The sequence below is a fragment of the Mirounga leonina genome, unplaced genomic scaffold (assembly GCF_011800145.1).
Source record: "Mirounga leonina isolate KUSES-001 unplaced genomic scaffold, KU_Mleo_1.0 Mir_101799, whole genome shotgun sequence".
Lineage (NCBI taxonomy): Eukaryota > Metazoa > Chordata > Mammalia > Carnivora > Phocidae > Mirounga > Mirounga leonina.
In genome coordinates, this window is record NW_023270210.1 from 2,380,421 (window position 1) to 2,401,323 (window position 20,903).

The following is a 20,903-nucleotide window of genomic DNA, read 5'->3' on the forward strand; positions in this document are numbered from 1 at the left end:
CTGATTGACTTATTTCGCTCAGCATAATACCCTCCAGTTCCATCCACGTCATTGCAAATGGCAAGATCACATTCCTTTTGATGGCTGCATAATATTCCATTGTATATATATACCACTTCTTCTTTATCCATTCATCTGTCTATGGATATCTCGGCTATTTCCATAGTTTGGCTATTGTGGACATTGCTGCTATAAACATCAGGCTGCATGTACCCCTTTGGATCACTACATTTGTCTCTTTGGGATAAATACACAGTACTGCAATTGCTGGGTCATAGGGTAGCTCTATTTTCAACTTTTTGAGGAACCTCCATACAGTTTTCCAGAGTGGCTGCACCAGCTTGCCTTCCCACCAACAGTGTAGGAGGGTTCCCCTTTCTCCACATCCTCGCCAATATCTGTCATTTCCTGACTTGTTAATTTTAGCCATTCTGATGGTGTGAGGTGGTATCTCATTGAGGTTTTGATTTGGATTTTCCTGATGCCTGATGCAAATGACATATCAGATAAAGGGCTAGTATCCAAAATCTATAAAGAACTTATCAAACTCAACACCCAAAGAACAAAGAATCCAATCAAGAAATGGGCAGAAGACATGAACAGACATTTTTCCAAAGAAGACATCCAAAATGGCCAACAGACTCATGAAAAAGTTTTCCTCAGTAATCTATTGTGAAAAATAATGAAAGGAAACCTCACTAAAATGGAGTCAGGAGGCCAGAAGTGGGAGCTCTCATGCCCTACCACTCCTTCACGCCCTTTGCAAAACCAATAGGAAGAAGCCTATATTTTACTACTCCAGCAGGAGGAAGATTTTCTCCTTGCCTGGCAACAGCCAAGCCCATGAGAGACTCTCACAACTCAGCCAATGAGAAGCCACTACATTTAGAAGTCCCAGTTTACTCCAATGGACTTTTTTTTGACAAGTCCTCCCAATGTGTTTCCCTTTCTTCTATAAAAGAGTGTTCCTCTCCTTTGTTCTCAGACTTGGTTTTGCTGTTGTTTTTGTGTCCTGAATTGCAATTCTCTGCTATTCCCAACTAAATCCATTTTGCTGGTGAAATAACTGCCTATTTTATTTTTAAGGGTAACACAATCTAAAAAGCTAAGTTTTTATGTCTTAACAAACTAATGTCTTATTCTTTAGAATGTTGACTTTATCATGTCCTCAATTATTTTTAAAAGGCCTTAATTTTAAAGGAGCTAAGAGTGTTTACAATCATGTTATCGTCTATGTTTAATTTTTTGTCACTTTGATTTAATAGATAACCAAGTATTAAATTTCTCACTATCCCATAATCTTAATCAAATGTTCAAAACTCCTGATAACATTTGACATTTTGCCTTCCCCAAATCAAATCTGAAATATCTTTTACACCTAAAACTGACACTGGGATTTCCCAGAAGGCCCAAACAGTTTATTTGTTCTTTCACCTTTTAACAAGAGAAGTACTAAACCCGTCATTTTTCCCTTCCTTCTCCTAATGTCCTCCATGCTATTCCTTATGTTCCACAAATAAGTGAAACCACATGATAACTGACTTTCTCTGCTTGACTTATTTCACTTAGCATAATCTCCTCCAGTCCCATCCCTGTTGATATAAAAGTTGGGTATTCCTCCTTTCTGATGGCTGAGTAATATTCCATTGTATATATGGACCACATCTTCTTTATCCATTCATCTGTTGAACGGCATCTCGGCTCTTTCCACATTTTGGCTATTGTGGACAATGATTTTTTTAAAAAACTTTCCTGACTTCTCTTCGTCCTCTGGAGAAAGTCCAAGTCCTTGTTAAGGCATAAGGATCTGACCCTGCCCATCTGTGACCATGTGGCTTTTGTCCTTTATTAGATTGATATGGTGTATTGGTGTCCCTAAAACCACCCCCAGGGTCAGTGATTCACTAGGAGGACTCCCAAGACTAAGTATGTAGTCATCCTTAAGGCTAAGGTTTATGACCATAAAAGAATACCAAGCAAAATCAGTGAAAGGAAAAGGCAGTGTTTTCATTCACAGCCTAGGATTATTTTTGGAGACGGTCACATAGGCACTTTCTGCCTGGCATATACCGAAATTCCCAACTCCCAGGAGGCAAGCAGAGAGTCAGCATAAAGTACATTGTTTGTACTAGTTATCCAGGTGGAAAACCTTATCTCTTATCATTTAGGGAAAGGTTCATATCAGTGTAGAGAACTGTTTACCTTTTCAAGTTCCCAGAGGCACATCTTACAAGCAGACCTTTTTTTTTTTTTTTAAGATTTTATTTATTTATTCATGAGAGACAGAGGGGGAGAGAGAGAGGCAGAGGCAGAGGCAGAGGGAGCAGCAGGCTCCCTGCTGAGCAAGGAGCTGGATGCGGGACTTGATCCCAGGACCCTGGGATCATGACCTGAGCCCAAGGCAGACATTTAACTGACTGAGCCACTCAGGTGCCTCACAAGCAGCCCTTTCTAAAGAGAGCAGTCTCAGGCCTGCTAGGTTAACTATTGTCTGTAAAAGGGACACCTGAGTGGCTCAGGTGGTTGAGCGTCTGCCTTGGGCTCAGGTCATGGTCCCAGGGTCATGGGATCGAATCCCACATCGGGCTCCTTGCTCAGCAGGAGCCTGCTTCTCCCTCTCCTTCTGCCTGCTGCTCCCCCTGCTTGTGCTCTCTCGCTCTCTCTCTCTGACAAATAAATAAAATCTTTGTCTGTACACCATCTGCCCAACATCAACTTTTCCACTGTCTTCTCACCATAAACTACAGCCATATCAAACCACAGGGTGCTCCTCAAGCATGCAACACTTTAATCTACCCTTTAGCACAGGAGAGTCCCCTTACTCCTGAGCTCCTCCTTCACCTTCTCACAAAGTTCTTCAAGAGGAATATTAACTGTCACCTCTGTGAAGCCTTCCCTGATTCAATGAGGCCAATCAAGTCACATACTCCTACTATGCTGCCATTATACCTTATCCATACCTCCTTGAGGTCAGGGACCAAATTTTATTTGTCAGTACCCCCAATGCTTAGTACATGGGCTGGTAGTCCCTAAGTAAAATTTGGTTTAATTATAGAATGTGTGGCTCATTAACTCACAGAAAAAAATCAAGGAGCCCACATTACTCTGCATATTCCTTCCACTGCCCTCCAACCTACATTTGCACTCATCCTTCCCTCCTGTCTCTAAGACAGAGCCATCTCCTTCCTTCCCAAGGCTCTAGAACCTACCACCCTAAGCCCTTACCATAAATTCAGTGACCCTTCACCTTTGGGTTTGCTCACTCTTTCTTCAAATATCAAACTCTCTTTACCCAGAGTGTATTTCCTCACCTGAGCATATAAGCATGCACTTTAAAAAGCCCTTCCCAACATCCTGTAGCTGTGTTTATCTGCTCATTCATCCAATCTCCATCAATTCCTGGCCAACATTTTAGAAAGAGTTGTATACCTCCACCAACTGCACCACCTCACTGCCCACTTCTTCCTCAATCCATCATAAGTCAACCACAATCTTTCTAACTCCTGTGATCTGCCCCCTGCTTAAAGCAGCCATAAACTCCATTTTACCAAATCTATGGGCTTATTTAAGGGCACACAGCATACTGGAAAGTTAGCTCAGTCTGGCTTGGTTTCCATGATGGTACTCTTTCCAGGTTCTTCCATTTATCCAAAACTTTCCTTCTCAGTACCCCTCTTCAGGTTCTCTTCTGCTAAAAGACCTTTCAATATTACTATCCAGAATTCTGACGCATCTGCCTTCGTTTCTCTCTTATTTTTCCTTTTTTTCATTGTATAGACTCAGAGTTTTAGGGGGCCAATAATTAACACCTCTTTTTTTAGATGAAAAAAGAACAGAAAATGGAGATAAATGTCAGCTGATGAAGCAGATGGCTTTACATGTACAGCCAAAAAGGAGGGCTCCTATTGCATCCTTGAACCACAGGTCCTTACTCACCCAGCCAAGAGCCTGGCTGGACAACTGGCCCTGGGGGCTTGTAGACAGAAGCAAAGAATTCAAGGGGAACCTTCTTGCTGTACATCTGAAGCCATCTGCTTCCAAATACAAGGAGAATTACTGGCCAAGCTAGATTCATGAAGTTCCTGTTCCCAATTTGTTAACCAATAAGCCATTCTTCCCCAAGAGAAGAGGAAGAGGAAGAGAGGCCAATAGTATAAACAAGAGACCAGGGAAACTCCATATCCATTAAACAACAACAAAACTGACATTAATAACATTAATATGTTATATTCATCATGAACAGATCAGACATGACTTGTATGAAGATTCCCTTCAGCTGCCATGTGGAGAATCAGGCCAGGGGGCATAAAGTAAGATGATACAGGAAACCAGTTAGGAAAATGCTCAGCCAAGGGAGAGATGATAAGGCCACAAGCCTTGTTGTTTATAAAAGGTAAAGGTGAAGGGAAGTGGTAGCCAAGTCTCTTCTAAGATTTCAGGATTGGTCAACTGGGTGGATGGTAATGGTTCCAGATCGTGGAAAGAATAAGCTGAGAGACAGCAAGGAAGTTGGGGGAGGTGCCATGCAGAGATATAATAAGGTCATTTGGGTAATGCTGAATGTAAAGTGCCTGTAGAGAATCTGGATAACAATGTCCAGTAGGCCATGGAGCAAACAGGTCTAGAGTGGAGTGAAGATTATACTAGAAGCTACAGAGTGGATGAGGTTGCCTAGAAAATGTCAGTTATTATTCAATCTCAATCTCCCTCTCTCTCCCATTCTCTGACAGTGCCATTTTATACATACAAATAACCCTCATCCTACTTGGGACCCCCATCCTGGGAGACCTTCCTGCTCCACATGTCAGAAATTAGCCAGGGCTTCTTACCTCCGGGTACATACACCTACTTCTATCACAGGCCCTATCCCAGCTACGTGCACCACAGGAAGCCCCTCAACACTGCTTCACACCCAGGGAGTCACCATCCCAACTCCACTCATGGGGCAGGAGTTTGAGCTCCTGGGTGTGTGAGTGCCAGGCACTGGCATGAACATGGGATAAATGTGGATCCCACTTGGGGCACCTGGGTTGGTGCTTAATCAGTTGGTTAAGTGCCTGACTCTTAGTTTCAACTCAGGTCATGATCTCATGGGTCATGAGATTGAGCCTCACATCGAGCTCCACATGCGGTGGAGAGTCTGCTTCAGGATTCTCTCCCTCTATCCCTCCCCCTCCCCAACACACTCTCTCTCTGTCTCTCTGTCTCTCTCTCTAAAATAAATAAATCTTTTTTAAAAAGTGGGTCCTACCTGGGTCATGGCCCCTGACAAAATTTCACCTCAGGTAGGCAGGGGGCCCAGCACAGCATAACCCTTACCTGGTGGCCTGGCTGTCCAGTTCCACAAGCTGCTCAGGTCTTCTGGGGCTGCTCTGTGGCTCTGGGGTCCTGGGGGCTGCAGGCTGCTGGGAGGGTACAGCTGGGTCTCCCTGGCCACCTCTCAGGGCTGTGGGCTTCTCCTGCCAGATCTCTCCCACCTTGGCAGCCACATTCTTCTCTTCAGAACCAGGCAAGGTGCTGAGGAAGAATAAATATCCTTATGGAGCAAGTGCTTTGGGACCAGTCCTTCTTTACCCACTGCCTGCTGATGTTACCTCCTGTGGCCATAGTGGGCTCCTCTTCCAGAAGATGGGGAAGAGAAGAGCCCAGCATGGCCCACCACACAGAGACCAGTCTTTCTCGTCTTTGGGAGAATCCCAGTACCACTGCTCCCCCTCCCACTGACAAAAGCAGTCCCCACTCATACTAGAGAAAGCCTGAACCTCTGATGCTTTTACCATCCCCTGAATCTGGCAAGGAGAAAGTGGCTTCTCAGCTATACCACACATCAAGCTCTTTGGGAGATCTTCCTCCCTGGCCTCATGCCACACCTACACTTGAACACCTTTCCCATCACCATCCCCATCTGAGGTGCTTCCAAGGGCCTTGTTCTTTCTCCTGGTGCCTTCCCCATGACCTCTGTGTGTGATGGTGCTGCTACCTGGAGGCCTCAAAGATGTTATATGCCCACTAGGCCAAGGACACTGAGTCGGGTTATTGAGAGCTTAAGCCAGCATTCTAGAAAATAAAAATCTAGTTCATCACCCGGATCCTGGCTTAACCCTGAACTCAAGCCTCCCAACATCAGCAGCATGCCTCCAATCACTGGCGGGGCTACCCTGGGATAAGAAGATCACACTACCAGTTACCTTAGCCCTGGGACTTTTTATTCATAGAAGTTAATCCCATAATAGGTATGCTCCCTGTCTTCAAGCTGAAATAACAAGTGGAGCAGTGACCATAGATTTTGGAGTATGCCCTGAAAGCAATGCGATTTTTCGGCCTCAAGTGACATGAACCAAAGTACCCTAGCAGGGATAATAAGCTTATTACCACTACCAGCTGCCCAGGCGAATGCGCAGGCAAGTGGGTGTTATCCCTCTCTGTGCTGCTTCTACCCTGATGGTCTGCTGCAGCCCAGCCAGATACCAAAAGTGGTCTGCTCAGATAATGCCAGTCCCTTAGCCAGCAGGATACCCTGACACACCCACCCCAACCCTACATGTGACATACATGCTTGAGCCAAAGACAAACATAGAAAGCCTAAAGAGCTTGTTTCCTGCCTCTGTAAGCCCTGAACTAGCTTTGCCATGGACTTAATCAGAATCCTGTCCCATCTCCTGTCCTTTATAGAATTACAGTAACAGAGATTGTCCTCATCAATTTGTGTATCAAGTCAAGATTCTCTGAAAAGAGTAATTTGGGGGTCCATTGCAACACAAGGACAAGTGGATGAATAAGGTTCCTTTGCCCTAGGCCTCAGAGCAAAGTCACTACAATTATAGGAGGTGTAATCCATCTGACCTATAAAAAGGAAATCTTAGTCACAGGAAGTCTTGCTGAGCAATGTAATACCCCTGAGGTCTCCCATGCCTCTAATGAATTGTCTGTAAGTCAAGTGTTTAGAGATAGGCAAAGTAATACTTCTGGCTGTAACTAGATCAAAGATTCAGTAGCCTAATACAGCTACTGTCTATTCTGGACACAATCACACTCCCACATGGAAGATAACACCCCCTTCCACTCTTACACTACCTCCAAAAGACTCCTCTGCTGGTTGATAATGGTTGTCCACAGTGAATACATGTGCCTAAAGTTTACCTGTTCCTCATGCAGAAAGAACATAAATGTGGAAAGCCCAGGCTTGCAACATAACAAAGAGGAAAACTCTATGTTTTAGATGTAAAAATACCCAAAGTTTGGTGGGGAGGGGATGAACTACTCTGTGTCTTATTAAAAGAAATCAGGCCAATAAAACTGTAGAGGGGAACAGCAGCTTTCCCAGTGTTCTGGTAGAAGGAGGTATTCCTTTGGGGCTGCTTTATTTAGCTTGAAGTTTTTATAAAAGGAGAGTCTGACATAGTACTTTGTGCCAGGGAATGTCCTACATGCTTTATACAAACAAACTCACTTAATCCTCACAACAACCCTGTGTGGTGGGAACTATTATTACCACTATTCTATAGGTAAGGAAATTCAAACACAGAGTGTAATAGGAACAAACTGAGCATGTTTGACTCCATATTGCTTCTATTTTCCTTGCTACTGTGACCTATAGCTTAGAAACTTCTAGTTTAGCCATGCACGTAGGCATGCTACAGCTAAGACTTGCAAAGACCACTCTTTACCCAAAACTTACCTCACCCAAGGAGATAAGTAAGTATGCACACAAATGACTATGTTATGTTTAAGATTTACAGGAACAACATGACCAGATTCCTGTAAACAAAGATAAACTGACTAAGGACAGAGAAGTTACACAACCTTCCTGGGATGTCTACAGATGTCAGTCACCTTTTAATTCCACCCCTTCCTGCTTCCTCCCTTTAACTAACTTTCTTTTGATTTTTTTATGAAGCTCAAATTTCATGCCAAGAGGAGGTAGTTCCTTAGGATAACAGTCTACCATCTCCTTGGTTTGCTGGCTTTCTGGATAAAGTTGCTTTCCTTACCCTAACATCTTGTCTCTCCACTTACTGGCCTGTCCTGCAGTAAGCAGAACGAGCTTGGATTCAGTTAGAAGAGGAGATGGGAAAGATATCCAAGGCCACATAGGGAGTAAATGACAAAGCTTCAGTGTGAGCCCATGCACAGGAATAAATGCTCTTGATCACCATACTATACTGACTCTTCCTGCACATGTAATGAAGCAAGACTAAGTTAGAATAGGGAAGAGTTCCTCAAGTTTTGGGAGAGTTTGACTGCTCTGCAGGATCTCCTTGCCCACCCCCATCACCCTTCCTCACACAACTCTTGGGAATTAAGCCACCTCTCCAGGGCCCCAGAGCCCTGTCCAGGCAGATCCACCCAGGTGGTCCCTCATGGATGGAGGATTGGCAGCCCTCCCCGTGAGTCCACAGCCCCTGCCCCCGGGCAGCTCTGAAGATCAGGGCCAGAGGCCAGAGACGACCAAGGCCAGGGCACCCTGCCAAACAGGCTGGGGCCACAGTAGCCCCTTTCGGCTCCTTGCGGGCACCCAGCCCGCTCCCTCCCTCCCTCCCCTGCCTGGACTGCGGCGATGGTCCACACGGGTCAGAGGGGCCTGCTGCAACCCCAAGGTCGGTGACACCACCAGCGCCCACCAGGCCATCTATGCAAGGGCAGGGAGAACCCAGGGCGGCCCCAGACGGACGACCCGGCCCATTTGTGATCCTCGCGCGCCATCTAGCGGCCGGAACCAGCACGGCAGAAGAAGCTACGCGGAGGCCTTCCTAGCCCTAGGCAGCCATTTCGCTTTGTGCATGGTCGTATTTCCCGATAGGCACTGCGACCCGAGCTCCCCGGTGCAGGAAATGGCGGTGCACGCAGGCGCACAAGACTTCAGTGTGCTCGCCCCCGCCACGCAGGCGCACAGAAGACGGTGTCGCGCTCCGGTAGGCGCGCGCGCGCACAGGCGCGCGCCAATCAAAAGCCCAGGCGCGAAGCCGGCAATGATTCTCAACCTAGACTGGACATGAAAATAGACTGGGAGATTTTAAAAAGACATGGATGGTGTAAGCCACCCCACAACAATTAAATCTAAGCCTCTGCATGGGGCTCAGGAATTTTTTTTTTTTTTTTAACACTTTCTTGGTGATTCTCAAGTGCTGCCAGAGTTTTCTCCATTGTCATATTGCATAATAAGAAGCCAGATCCTGCCCCAGGTTTGGGGAATATTACATGAGATCATGCAGACAGGGTGCTTCACACGTTAACTAGCAGAGAGTTACTGGTTCTGGATCTTGAGAATAGGCTTCACACAACAGATTTCATAAAATAGCTTTTTAAAGTTTTTCCTTAAGTGTTGTTTTTTTTTTTTTTTTTTTTTTTTTAAGAGGCTCTTGCTCTGGAACTCAGCTTTGCCACTTGTAAGCCCTTGGGCAAATTACTTAACCTTTCTGTGCCTCAGTTTCCCTGCTTATTCATTTTATGGGGTTGCTGGAAAGATTGTAAAGCATCCAGCAGAGCACACTATAGGTGTCAGTTGCTGTTTTCACTCTGTTAACTGTCCGTGCAATTTGAACCCAAAAAGCCACATAATATGGTCTCATACCTCATAGCTTACCAAAGCCCTGGTCCATCTATGGTCCCTGTCATTGGCTAGGCTCCAGCCACTCTAGTGTATTCCCACTGCAGGGTTCGTCTGCAGTTCTCTATCTGCAGCTCTTTTCTCCTTGCTCTTGCTAGAATTGGTTCCTTTTCCTCCTTAGAGGAGCTTGCCTGAGTTACCCCATGTAAGTAGTAGCCCTCTTCACTGTCACCACTCTGTATCAGCACCCTGGCTATTTCTTTCAGAGCACTGTTCTTCCCAGGAGGCACAGATACCTATGTTCCAGACCTTTGTTCTTCATTCTAATTATGTGCAAAACTCACAGGATTGTGGGGATCACTGTATAAGACACAGTGAGTCAAGGGCTGTGCACCCAGTAGGTGACCCAAAGTTAAGTGGTTGTAGTGGTCATTAACAATATCTGGTATTAAAGGCCAATCAGCCCCTTCATACCCCGACAAGTCTTCTATTTCACCAGTCCCTGACAAGGACCCTCAGTACTAGCCACACTCAACTACATGCAGTGCCCAGGAAATAGCAGGTTGTTTGGAGTCCTTTGCATATCCTGTTTCCTTTGCTTGAAGGACCTCTATTCACCTTTCAAGATTCGGCTCAAAAGCCACCTCCCCCACGAAGCTGTCCTGGCCACCACCACCACCCCCCCCCCCCCCCCCCGCCATTTCCCTGCTCCAGCATAATGTATTCTTCCAGTCTGGGCCAGGCTTTGTCTCCCATCAGCCATATCTGTGTGCTCCAGCCTCCAGCACAGGGCAGGTGCCATTCGAGTGATTGTTGATTGAAAGAGTGGGTGACTTCCTGATTATGGAAGACTTCCTGGCTGGAAGCAACAAGGTGTAGTGGAAAGCTTTGTGGCCGCAGAGGCAGAGGCTAGAGGGCTCTAGCTGGGGCTTCAGCTCTTGCCACATGCTTTGGACCAGCTCAGAGGCCTTGCTGGCCTCACCTTCCAAGCCAAAGGCTAATGCATTCCTGAATTTTTCTCTCCACCTCAGAAGCTCAGCACTGTTGCCTGATGACTTACCCCTTCAGGTGTGCCGACCTGTCATCCAGGTCTGCTGGACTGTCACTCTTCCAGTCAGCTGGTCCAGCAGAGGCCAGAGTGGCACTGGAGCTGAGGGAGAAAGCACACATGCCTGATGAGGCCTCAGACCAAAGGGGACTCGGGGCCCTTCCCAGTTGCCTTCTCACTAATGATGTATTGTATGGTGACTAACATAACATAATAAAATAAAATTTTAAAAAATCAGGCAGATTGATGCTCACAGCACGTTGAGCAGTCACAGCTCACCTCATCGCCTGTGCAAGCCTGCACTTGAGTAGCATGTTCACTAAGAGTTCCTCATGTTTGTTCTCAAATCTGTTTATCCCATTTGTACTTCCAACCATAATTACTAAATTCAATTATTAAACTCATAAAAGTGAATGGGAAAAAAAGTGAATGGAAAAGGAGTGATTGTTTTCTGCATAAGAAATAACATTTTCTGGGATGCCTGGGTGGCTCTGTCGGTTAAGTGTCTGCCTTTGGCTCAGGTCATGATCCCAGGGCCCTGGGATCAAGTCCCACCTCGGGCTCCTTGCTCAGCGGGGAGCCTGCTTCTCCCTCTGCCTGCCGCTCCCCTTGCTTGTGTGTGTGCGCTCTCTCTCTCTGACAAATAAATAAAATCTTAAAAAAAAAAGAAAGAAAACATTTTCTGGGGTGCCTGGCTGGCTTAGTTGGTAGAACATACAACTCTTGATCTCAGGGTTGTAAGTTCGAGCCCCACATTGGGTGCAGAGATTACTTAAAAATAAAATCTTAAAAAAAAGAGAAAGATTTTCCTTGGAAATATAATAAAGGCAAGTTTCTTAAAAATCACTGTCAAGGGCGCCTGGGTGGCTCAGTCGGTTAAGCGACTGCCTTCGGCTCAGGTCATGATCCTGGAGTCCCGGGATCGAGTCCCGCATCGGGCTCCCTGCTCGGCGGGGAGTCTGCTTCTCCCTCTCCCGCTCCCCCCTCTCATGTGCTCTCTCTCTCCTCTCATCCTCTCTCTCAAATAAATAAATAAAAATCTTTAAAAAAAAATCACTGTCAAAATAAGGATAGGTAAGACAATGTATAAAACTCTTGAATCTTGAAAGGTTAAAAGTCATAAAAATCTAGACAATTCTTCAGATTATTTTGTAAGGTAACTTGATGTTTGGCTTTATTTTAAGGAAACTGAAAGCAGAAAGCAAAGATTTTACTTTATGAAGGTGTGTAAGCAAGAAGGATGACCTGGATGAATATTCAAACATGAAGCAGAAGTCTACAACAGCAACCAGCAAATTCACTTAATAGCACAAGTGCTGGCCAGCACATAGTGATGCAGGCTGCAAGTGCTGGGTTCTCAGAGAGTCCTCCCCGCTAGTGACAGCTCAAAGAGCCAAGGCTCCAGCCCAGTGGCCTTTCCCTTGTGGCTCTCGGCAGACACTGGCTTTGTCATTCCTCTTTGTCCATTTGCTCTGAACCATAAGGGCGCTAGCACAACTTGGAGCTGAACTATCTGTGCCAACATCAGCTTACTTATTCTTTGTCCCCAAGGATGACTCATTCTTGGCTTGGAACCACTTGGGGACAGGTGGGACCTTGCCACTTCCTGAATCACCTGAGAAAGTGGCCCCTGACTCCACCCAGGTCCAGGAATTTGAGCCCAGCCAGACATGCTTGTCTTCTCAGAGGGGCCACTGCTTTTCCTCTCACTGAACCAAAGAGCATAACTGGCCAGGAAAGGCTGGTGGGGCAGGAAAAGGAGCTTTGGGGCTTCTGGAAGGGAAGGGAGAAAGCAGAGATGAAGGACCTCCTTCAGCCTGTCCTCAGAGCTCAGCCAAGAAGAAACAAATGACCATCGGGCGCCTGGGTGGCTCAGTTGGTTAAGCGACTGCCTTCGGCTCAGGTCATGATCCTGGAGTCCCGGGATCGAGTCCCGCATTGGGCTCCCTGCTCGGCGAGGAGTCTGCTTCTCCCTCTGACCCTCCTCCCTCTCGTGCTCTCTGTCTCTCATTCTCTCTGTCTCAAATAAATAAATAAAATCTTTTAAAAAAAAGAAACAAATGACCATCATTTGGTCATTTGTTTGTTAGTCTGTCCCTTCACTCATTCCCCACACATTCATCCTACCTCCTGATGCCTGCCCAGGCAAGGGCTGGGCCTCCGGCTGCAAGTGGGCCCTTGTGCTTGCTCTGTAGGCTCTTGAGAGCCAGTGGCAGAAGGTAGAAGGAGCAAGATTCAAGCATCGGCAATTCCCATAAGTGGAAAGCCCAGGGACAAAGGATGTGGTGGCAGCAACTGGAGAAGCAAGCTGTACATAGGACTATGGGAAATGACAGTGCTCAGTCCCCAGCAACCCAAGCAGTTTTGGCAGCTTGACTCTGGCCTGTCACCGGAACATGAGAGAATCAGTAAGTTGAGGCCACCTGCCTTCCCCAGGCAGCTTACCCTCCTCTGCCAGAGCCAATGTCTGCTCCAGTCAAGCCTTCAGGTAGGAAGCTCATGGCTCTGGGTCCCACATTGCCATCGCTTGACTGTGTGCTTGACCTGTTATGGGAAGAGAAGCATTTGCTGACTCTGATTAGGTTTTGATCTAATATAACTAAGATGTCCTGAGAGCAAGCCTCAAGGACTAGAAGCCCAGGCTCTCGGCTGCCACCCTGCGCTGCTTCAACTAGAGCCAACCTGACACCAGCGAGTATTTCTGCTTTTCTTCCAAACCTAATGGACCAGGAGCAAGAGTGAAGCCAAAGCAATAGAGCAAAGTGGCAACTCAGGAGGAAGCTGGCACAATGGAGGGATCAATGGCTGAAAAGAACAAGGGGCAAGGCATTTGGGGCCACTAATAAACCAGAGCCCAGGGCAGAAACAAGATCCCCAAGACATCCTGGGTCCCCTTCCCTCATTTCCATGGCTGAGTCCCCACTGGGGATCCAGAACTCCACACTGAGAAAATGGTGGCAGACAGGCAAGGTTGTGGGCTCTTATCCATTACTGGCTACCAGAATCCCATTGAAAAATTGTCTAAATCTCAGCCACTGCTCACCACACCCAGGCTTCCCTGGTCTGGCTTGGAGGACAACTCAATGAGATGGTCATAGGATGGCTGGGCACAACCATCCCTTCTGGACTCATCATCCCCCACTGGCTCTGCCTCACATCCTTGCCAGCCTCTACCATGTCTCCCTTTATCCACAGGCCATCCTGGAAGTCCATGTTAGATGTTCTGTTGAGGCCCATGTATCCTTTGGTCACTGACTTCCTTAAACTGCTGACTTGGCAGCCTTGCTTGCCCTGGCCATCAGCAGGACTGCTTTCAATGGGGACAAAGGAACAGTGAAGTTGGGCCAAAGGCTGGGGTGGGGTGGTCTGGCCTAGAGTTTTGTCCAGCTCTGCAACTGGCTCCCTGAGGGATCTTGGCAGGGGCCTGCCCCTCTCCAGGCCTCATACATTCCTTCATTTATTCTTTCAACAAATATTCATTGAGGACTTGCACTGCCTTAGGCACTGGGGACACAGTGGGGAACTAGACAGTCCTGGTCCCAGCTCCATCCATTGACTTAGACCAAGGGCCACATGGGCTCTATGTCCCTGCACTGAGTTACCTTTCAGAGTCTGGACTGCGGCTCTTGCAGGCCTCCTCACCAAACAAGTCTCTCTTGGCCTCTCTAGGGCTGGGAGCCTCTTTGTCTTTGGAGCCTGGGGAAGAACTATGGAGGAAAGAAACATAAGTTAACCACCCACGAGCCACCCACACTCAGATGAAGGAAGTTACCTCATCCCTAAATGCCAACTATCTCCAAGGAACTTAAAATCTGATACTGTTGGACTGGCCAAGTCTCAAATTCTCATTACTAATAGCGACTGTTGATTGAGGGTCAGACTCCAATCTCATGATTCTGCATGCATTAACCATCCACATAAACCCCAGGATATGGGCACTGTATTTATCCATGCCTACCTTCCAGATGAGTGAATGTGGGCACAGAGAGCCCAACCAATTTGCCCCAAGTTCCCCAGGTAGCAAGGGGAAGAGCTAGGATTTGAACCCAGTCTGACTGCAGAGTTCCGGACTATAATCCTCCATGATGTTAAGACTGCTCCTAACCTCCTAATTCAACCTCCCTCTGTTCTCTCTGACCTAGTGGGCCACTTCTGCCTTCTTTCCCCCATCTGTCTGTCCTGACTCTGTGACACCATCTCCTACCTCCCTTGCCATACCTTCCCAGTCTCCTTCACTTTTTTCTCCTCTTCTGCCCTGTAATTTTGGTGTTCTCAGCATTCCTTTCCATGTGCATGCTCCACCACCTTGCCCACTTCCTCTGCTCCCATGGCATCAACTACTACCTTCAAGCCAGTGACTTCTACTTGTTCCCACCTCTCTGTGTTCCTGACCCATACCTCCAATGCCTTTCAGACTGGCCCTCAGACAGCTTATCTTCAATATGGCTAGAACTGACTGCCATCCCCAGCCGCCCTCAGGGGGGGATGACCAGGCAGTTGCCACCTCCACACTGGGATCTGTGCTCAGCCTGCTGGCTCTTCTCTCCTTGATTCCCTTTACATTGTACCCCATGTAAACACTGACATTGAATCCCATTATTTCACTTTAATCTGTCTGCATATAACATGGAAATTTCTTGAGCCCTAACCTCTTTTCAAAACCTCAACTACAAACCCTCAAATACCTCCTGGCAATTTGCATTTGGATGCCCACAAGTAAACTCATCATATATTTATTAAAAAATACGAAGTATTTATATCACCCCTTCTTGCCCCTTCACCCTCTCCCCAGTAGTGTACTGAATTATGGAGCAAAAGGCACAGAGTGGGAGTCAAGCAGCCTGGGTGGGAGTCTTGAATCTGCCTGTTCTTGGCTGTGTTACCTTGAGCAAGTTACTTGACCATTCAGGGTCTCAATTTCCACATCTGTAAAATGGACATAGTGACTGCATTTACATCCTGCATGGGAATACCTGCTAGGCTGTTGGGGCAGGGCAGGACTTGGTCAATTCTAGCTTTCCCTCTTTCTTCTTCCCCCAACTTGATTCTCCCGTTGGAAAGTGGGGGAGGGGCACCCCATGGGATCTCAACGGGTTATCGTAGCTTTGCCACTCCCAGACAAAGTACCAGAAGCCTTGTGGGTTCTAAGACAGGAGACACAGCAAGGATGTTCATTGGAGGCAGCCTGGCTTCCTCCTGCATCTCTTGGGGTCACTTTGCCCTTGTTTCTCATAGATTGTTCACCTCGGGGAAATCAATGAAGCAGCTTGCAATACTGCCTTATTAAAGAAATCGTCACACTGGATGATCCTCAATCATTCCAGCAACAAACACTCCCACATTTCTGTTCTGGGCCAAAGGGAATGTACGGAACACTTACCTGCAGCCCCTGCCCTCCAGGTGCTCAGAGTTCTTGGGGACAACTGTGCACAGGCACCATATGGAGGCCTGGGAGGCTGGAGCTGAGGGCCCAAGGAGGGAGGATATATAGGGGGTAGTGAGTTCAGGCTGCAGAGCCCAATCAGGTGGGGGACATTGCAGGGTTTTCCCCAGGGGGCTGGCATGATTACTTCTGCCTTTTAGAAATCTCATCCAGGTAGAGATGTGAAGTGTCTAGGGATGGGGCAATAGGAGAATAGGAATAGGAAATATCCCTAAAGTAAAATGGGTAGGACTCAGTGCCTGACTAGGGTGGGGATGTGGAGAAGGAGGAGTCAAAGAGGAGAGTAAAGAGAACTGGAGACCCATCAGGACTCACCTTGGATGCCACTTCCCCCAGGAAGCCTTCTCTTAACCATCCCCACCTCTAGCTGGTGACAGGCCCCTGCTTGGAGCTCCCACTGCCCCAGTGGGCATACACTCTGGCCTCCTTCCCTAGACTCTGGGCTTCATAAGGCAGGGTCTCAGTCTGGCCGCTTAACAGCTGCCTTCCAGGTCCTGGCACAGGGGTCAGGTATGAATCAGGAGCTCAGTAAATATTAGCTGATTGAATAGCTAAATGAATAGAAGACAGAGTGCTGCAGGATCCCTCTCTCCACCTGTCCCTCCGAAGAGAATTGGCCCTTCCCTGCTCAGATCTCCCTTTGCCCCCACCCCAGCTTCCCTGAAGCCCGGCTCCTAGCAAACCCTGCAAGCTCCCTTCCACCTCACCATCCTGCCTGCCTGTTGCATGAATCTCTGCCTCCTGTCTTGGGGCAGGGACTAGGCCCTCTGTGCTCCCTGCTGGTTGTGGTCCCCCTGTCCCTCACCCTCCCCAGCACCAGGTGTATCAGATGGTTAACATCTCTGGCCAGGGGACAGTCACCACTGGGGTGGAAAGAATGAGATGGGGGTAGGGGACTCAGGTTGACCACGTCTCTCGCCAACCAGCCCCTGGGCCTGATCATTTGTATCCCTTCCCTACTGACTCCATCTCTAAAATGGCATGGAAGGAGCCCAGCAGGGCCCCCATACCTCATTCCTTCCAGGTCTGGGGCCATCAGGCAAAGTCCTGCCCCAGGTGTCATGATCTGCAGGTGGACAATCTCCTCACCTCTTGTACTGTAGCCAAGGAAGAGAGCCAGGGAGTTGCTGGTAAGAAAAACCTCCCCCTCTTCCCCATCTGTGCCAGGGGTCCAAGGGCATTCTCCCTCAGGAGCCTCCTGGCTAATGCAGTGGGACACCCAGACCCGTTGCCTTTTTTCCCCCCTCTTGTCTCCTCTTTGGCCTTAGGCTTTCTTGGTGCTACAGCTGAGCATGGGCCACTGACCTCCAGGCACCAGAGGAAGGAGAGTGAAACACCCCTTTACTGATCCCTCACCCATGAGCCCAGACCCCTTCAGGCACAGCAAGGGGCCTTCTGGGTGGAAACGGGACCACCCAGCTCCAATGCCCTGTCTATAGCTGCTGCCATGAGGCTACTATCCACTTGCAGAGGTGAGCCCTCGCTGTGGTCCCTCTGGAATGTCCAAAGTGGCTATTTGTGAGGCCAGTGGGAATTCTGGGTATATGGACTGATGGGGACTGATGACAAACAAGATACTCTGGAAACCTACAGACCAAATTTGGAGTAAGAGCCAGTGGGTGTAGGATATCAGAGACTTGGGGCATGAAAGCAAGTGACCAGGTGCCTGTGAGCTGGAGCTCACAGAGGATCAGATATTCTCAGCACTCAGAGGGCCCCTTTGAGGATTCCTGTGCTCAGAACCTGGCCCACAAGTGACCACACACATCCCTCCAAGTCTGATGTACTTTTTGGCTCCACTGCAGGGTCTGATACCCAGTAGGCTTGGGCAATGGTGATGGGCAGAATCAGAAAGAATCTAGAGCTCCCTGGCTTTGTGGGGGGTCCTCTGCATCCCAAACTATACCTCCCCAGCTCCTTTAAGACCCATCCTTTAAGATCATCCTTTAAGACCCAGCCCACTTATAGCAACTAATTCCTTTCTTCAGCTGCCTCTGGGTACTAGGACAGTAGAGACAAGGAGTCCAGATGGGGGTGAGGCCCAGGCCTGCCCTGGTGAAGCCCCCAGCCCAGTGGGGGGCAAAATGGGGGCACAGACTGTGCACAAATCCAGGCCCAAGGACACCTGAGAAGCTTCACGGAGCTATAGTCCCACTGGAGGCCAGCTGGCAGGAGACTTAAATGCTGAAATCAGATCTGGCCAAGGAATGGGCTTGACGTGGGGGGTGAAGGGCTTCACATGATCAGACTGGCACTTTAGAAAGGCCCCTCTGGGGTCCCAGGAAGAGGAAAGGAGGAGCCAGGGTGAAGGCCGGGAGGTAGGTGGTCTTCACTTTGGGTCAGCCATGGTGGTTTGGCTGCTGTCTTTGGAAAGTCACCTCAGAGTTGATTCTGACATCTGGCTCCAACCTAAACTAGGAGGCTTTAGAGGACCAGGTCAGTGGGCTGCTTGTCTATGTCCCTCCTCGGACTTGGCTGAGACCTAGCACATTGGAGATGACAAGAGGGAAATGGAAGGGCTTTCAGGGACAGGGTGCCTGGTGCACAAGGGGTAGCTCTGATCTCTGTGTCCTCCAATGATAGCAAAATGATGACAGCATAAAACACCTGTCTGGGACACACCCCACTTGAGAACATCACAGGCAAATAAAACATACTTCTTCACTGGTCTTTTTTGTTATGTCAGAGAGGAAATAGGAACAAAGTATCACCCAAGCCTGTCTAAGCTGGTGCCTCTCCTTCAATGCCTTCGTCCTTCTTTGTCACCCCCTTGAGCAATGCCTTCTTGAAGACCCAGCTCAAATGGCACCTTTTCCAGGGGGGCTGTTACGGGTTGCATTGTGTTCCCCTAAAAGATATGCTAAACTCCTAACCACCAATATCTGTGAATGTGCCCTTATTTTGAAATAGGGCCACTGCAGATGTAATTAACTTAAGGTCATACTGGAGAGGAGTGGGTCCTAATCCCAATATGACTGGTGCCCTTATAAAAGGGGGACCTTTGTACTCAGACACATGGAAGGAATATAGCCATGTGAAAACAGGGGCAGAGACTGGAGTGAAGCGTCTAAAAGCTAAGAACCAACAAGGATTGCCAGCAATACCAGAGGCTAAGAGAAAGGCCTGGAACAGATTCTCCCTCAGAGCCTTTGGAGGAAACACACAGCCATACTGACACCTTGATTTAGGACTCCTGGCCTCCAGAACTGTGAGAGGATTAAGTTTCTGTTGTTTAATCCACCCAGTTTGTGATAACTTATTAAAGCAAATTCATACAGGAGCTTTCCAGCCTCTCTTCTCCTGCAGGAGCCCACCAGCCCCATCCCCTTACCAGACCTTCAGCCACAGATAGCTCTATAGTCCAATCTTCAGTTGTCAGCTAGCCTGAGAGCTGCTGGAAATCACGGGCGCTCATCTAGTGTGGCCCCAGCTGTCTCTGGCAGTACCTCTTTCTCTTGTACCCACAACCACATTTTTCTTTCAGAGGCCAGAAAGGTGGCAATACTGGTCTCTGCATTTGAAGAAGGCCCTGCAGATCAGCAAGCACCCAGGCCCTGTGCCAAGGACTTCATCTGCATTATCCCATTTAGAATCTGGGGCAGCCTCAGGAGGTAGGTATTACTACTCACTACTGTATATACGAGGAAACTGAGGCACAGGGGGTTAAAGTACAAGGCCTTGTGCCAGAAGCTGTGCTTTTACTGCTCTCTAGCTTACTCTGCCAGGCAGCATGCTGGGGCACAGCCTACAGGCCTTGCCATGATTGCGTGAGGCAGAAGGCCAAGGAAGCTTGACCAGTGCTCTCATGGGGACAGTAGCCAGTTTCACTGGAAAAGGGTATTTCAATAAGCTCAGTCCAGAAGGTAGGTAAGAGTTATCCATAATGACAAGGTTAAAGACAAGATGAACCCAAGAAATCAAGCCCCAGGGTGCACAAGGGAAGGCCCCTTCCACAGTTGTGCAGGGAGGTGGTGGGGGTGACAGTAGAGACAAGTAGTTCAGATGTGGATAATTGATGCTGAGAGGCCTTTGGGATGCTAGGCAGGTCTGATATCTAATGGAAGGAAAGTGACAGCTGGACAGCCCCAAGGATATAGCCTGTGGGTGTCCTTGTGTGGCACTCTTTCTGTCCCAAACTTTCAGCCCTCCCTGAAGGCCCTAAAGGGTTTGGCACCTAAAACAAGGGCTTCCCTCCTGGTTGGCCCACTGTGTGAGATGGGGAACTTACCTCAGACTTGAGCCAAGGGGTGTGGGGCAACCTCAGCAGGGCCATAGCTGGGGACAAGGCTGTGATGTTCTCCTGCCCCACTCTGCCATAAACCAGCTTTTTCTGAAGTGCCACAGAACCCAGAATTTGGTTGAGTAAGTGCTCCCCACAGGGCTGGGCTCCTTCAAGGACACATCCAGGCCTGGAATTCTCAAATCACCAGGCAGAGCAAAGCTGGGTGTGGGGAACTGATGGGGCTGCCTGACCTGACCAGTGGGGTCAGAAAGGAAGGCAACCCAGGACCAGCCAGCAGCTCACGTGGAAGCTGTCTGGGGGGTTGCAGATATTTTGTGACTGTAGAATCTGAGGGAAGAAATACTATGAGAAGCATCACACTGAGCGTCCCTGACCAGCCCCTTTTGCACACTTCTGATGACAACTCCTTCCTTCTTCCCCATTGTGAGACATCTTTGGTGCCTGGAACATTCCCTAATCTGGTCCCAGTTTCCTGGGCATCACAGGTAAGTTTGATCTTGGACTTCTGGCCTCCAGAACTGTGAGACAATATATTTCTGTTGTTCGAGCCACCAGTTTGTGGGACTTTGTTACTGCTGCCCTAGCTATGACAGCCAGCTGATGGGTATTAAACATCCACAGG

The 20,903-nt window shown here is 48.3% G+C and overlaps 1 protein-coding gene across 1 annotated transcript in view; it reads right to left on the reverse strand.

Moving 5' to 3' along the window:
* The window catches only part of ZNF185 (zinc finger protein 185 with LIM domain), a 72,281-nt gene that overhangs the window by 16,369 nt on the left and 35,009 nt on the right, over positions 1-20,903 (reverse strand). Inside the window, exons 12-15 of the mRNA XM_035011603.1 lie at positions 14,198-14,302; positions 13,041-13,139; positions 10,608-10,697; positions 5,320-5,517 (exon numbers count right to left, since the gene is read on the reverse strand). Of these exons, the coding sequence (XP_034867494.1) occupies positions 5,320-5,517; positions 10,608-10,697; positions 13,041-13,139; positions 14,198-14,302 (492 nt within the window). The remainder of the gene's footprint in view (positions 1-5,319; positions 5,518-10,607; positions 10,698-13,040; positions 13,140-14,197; positions 14,303-20,903) is intronic.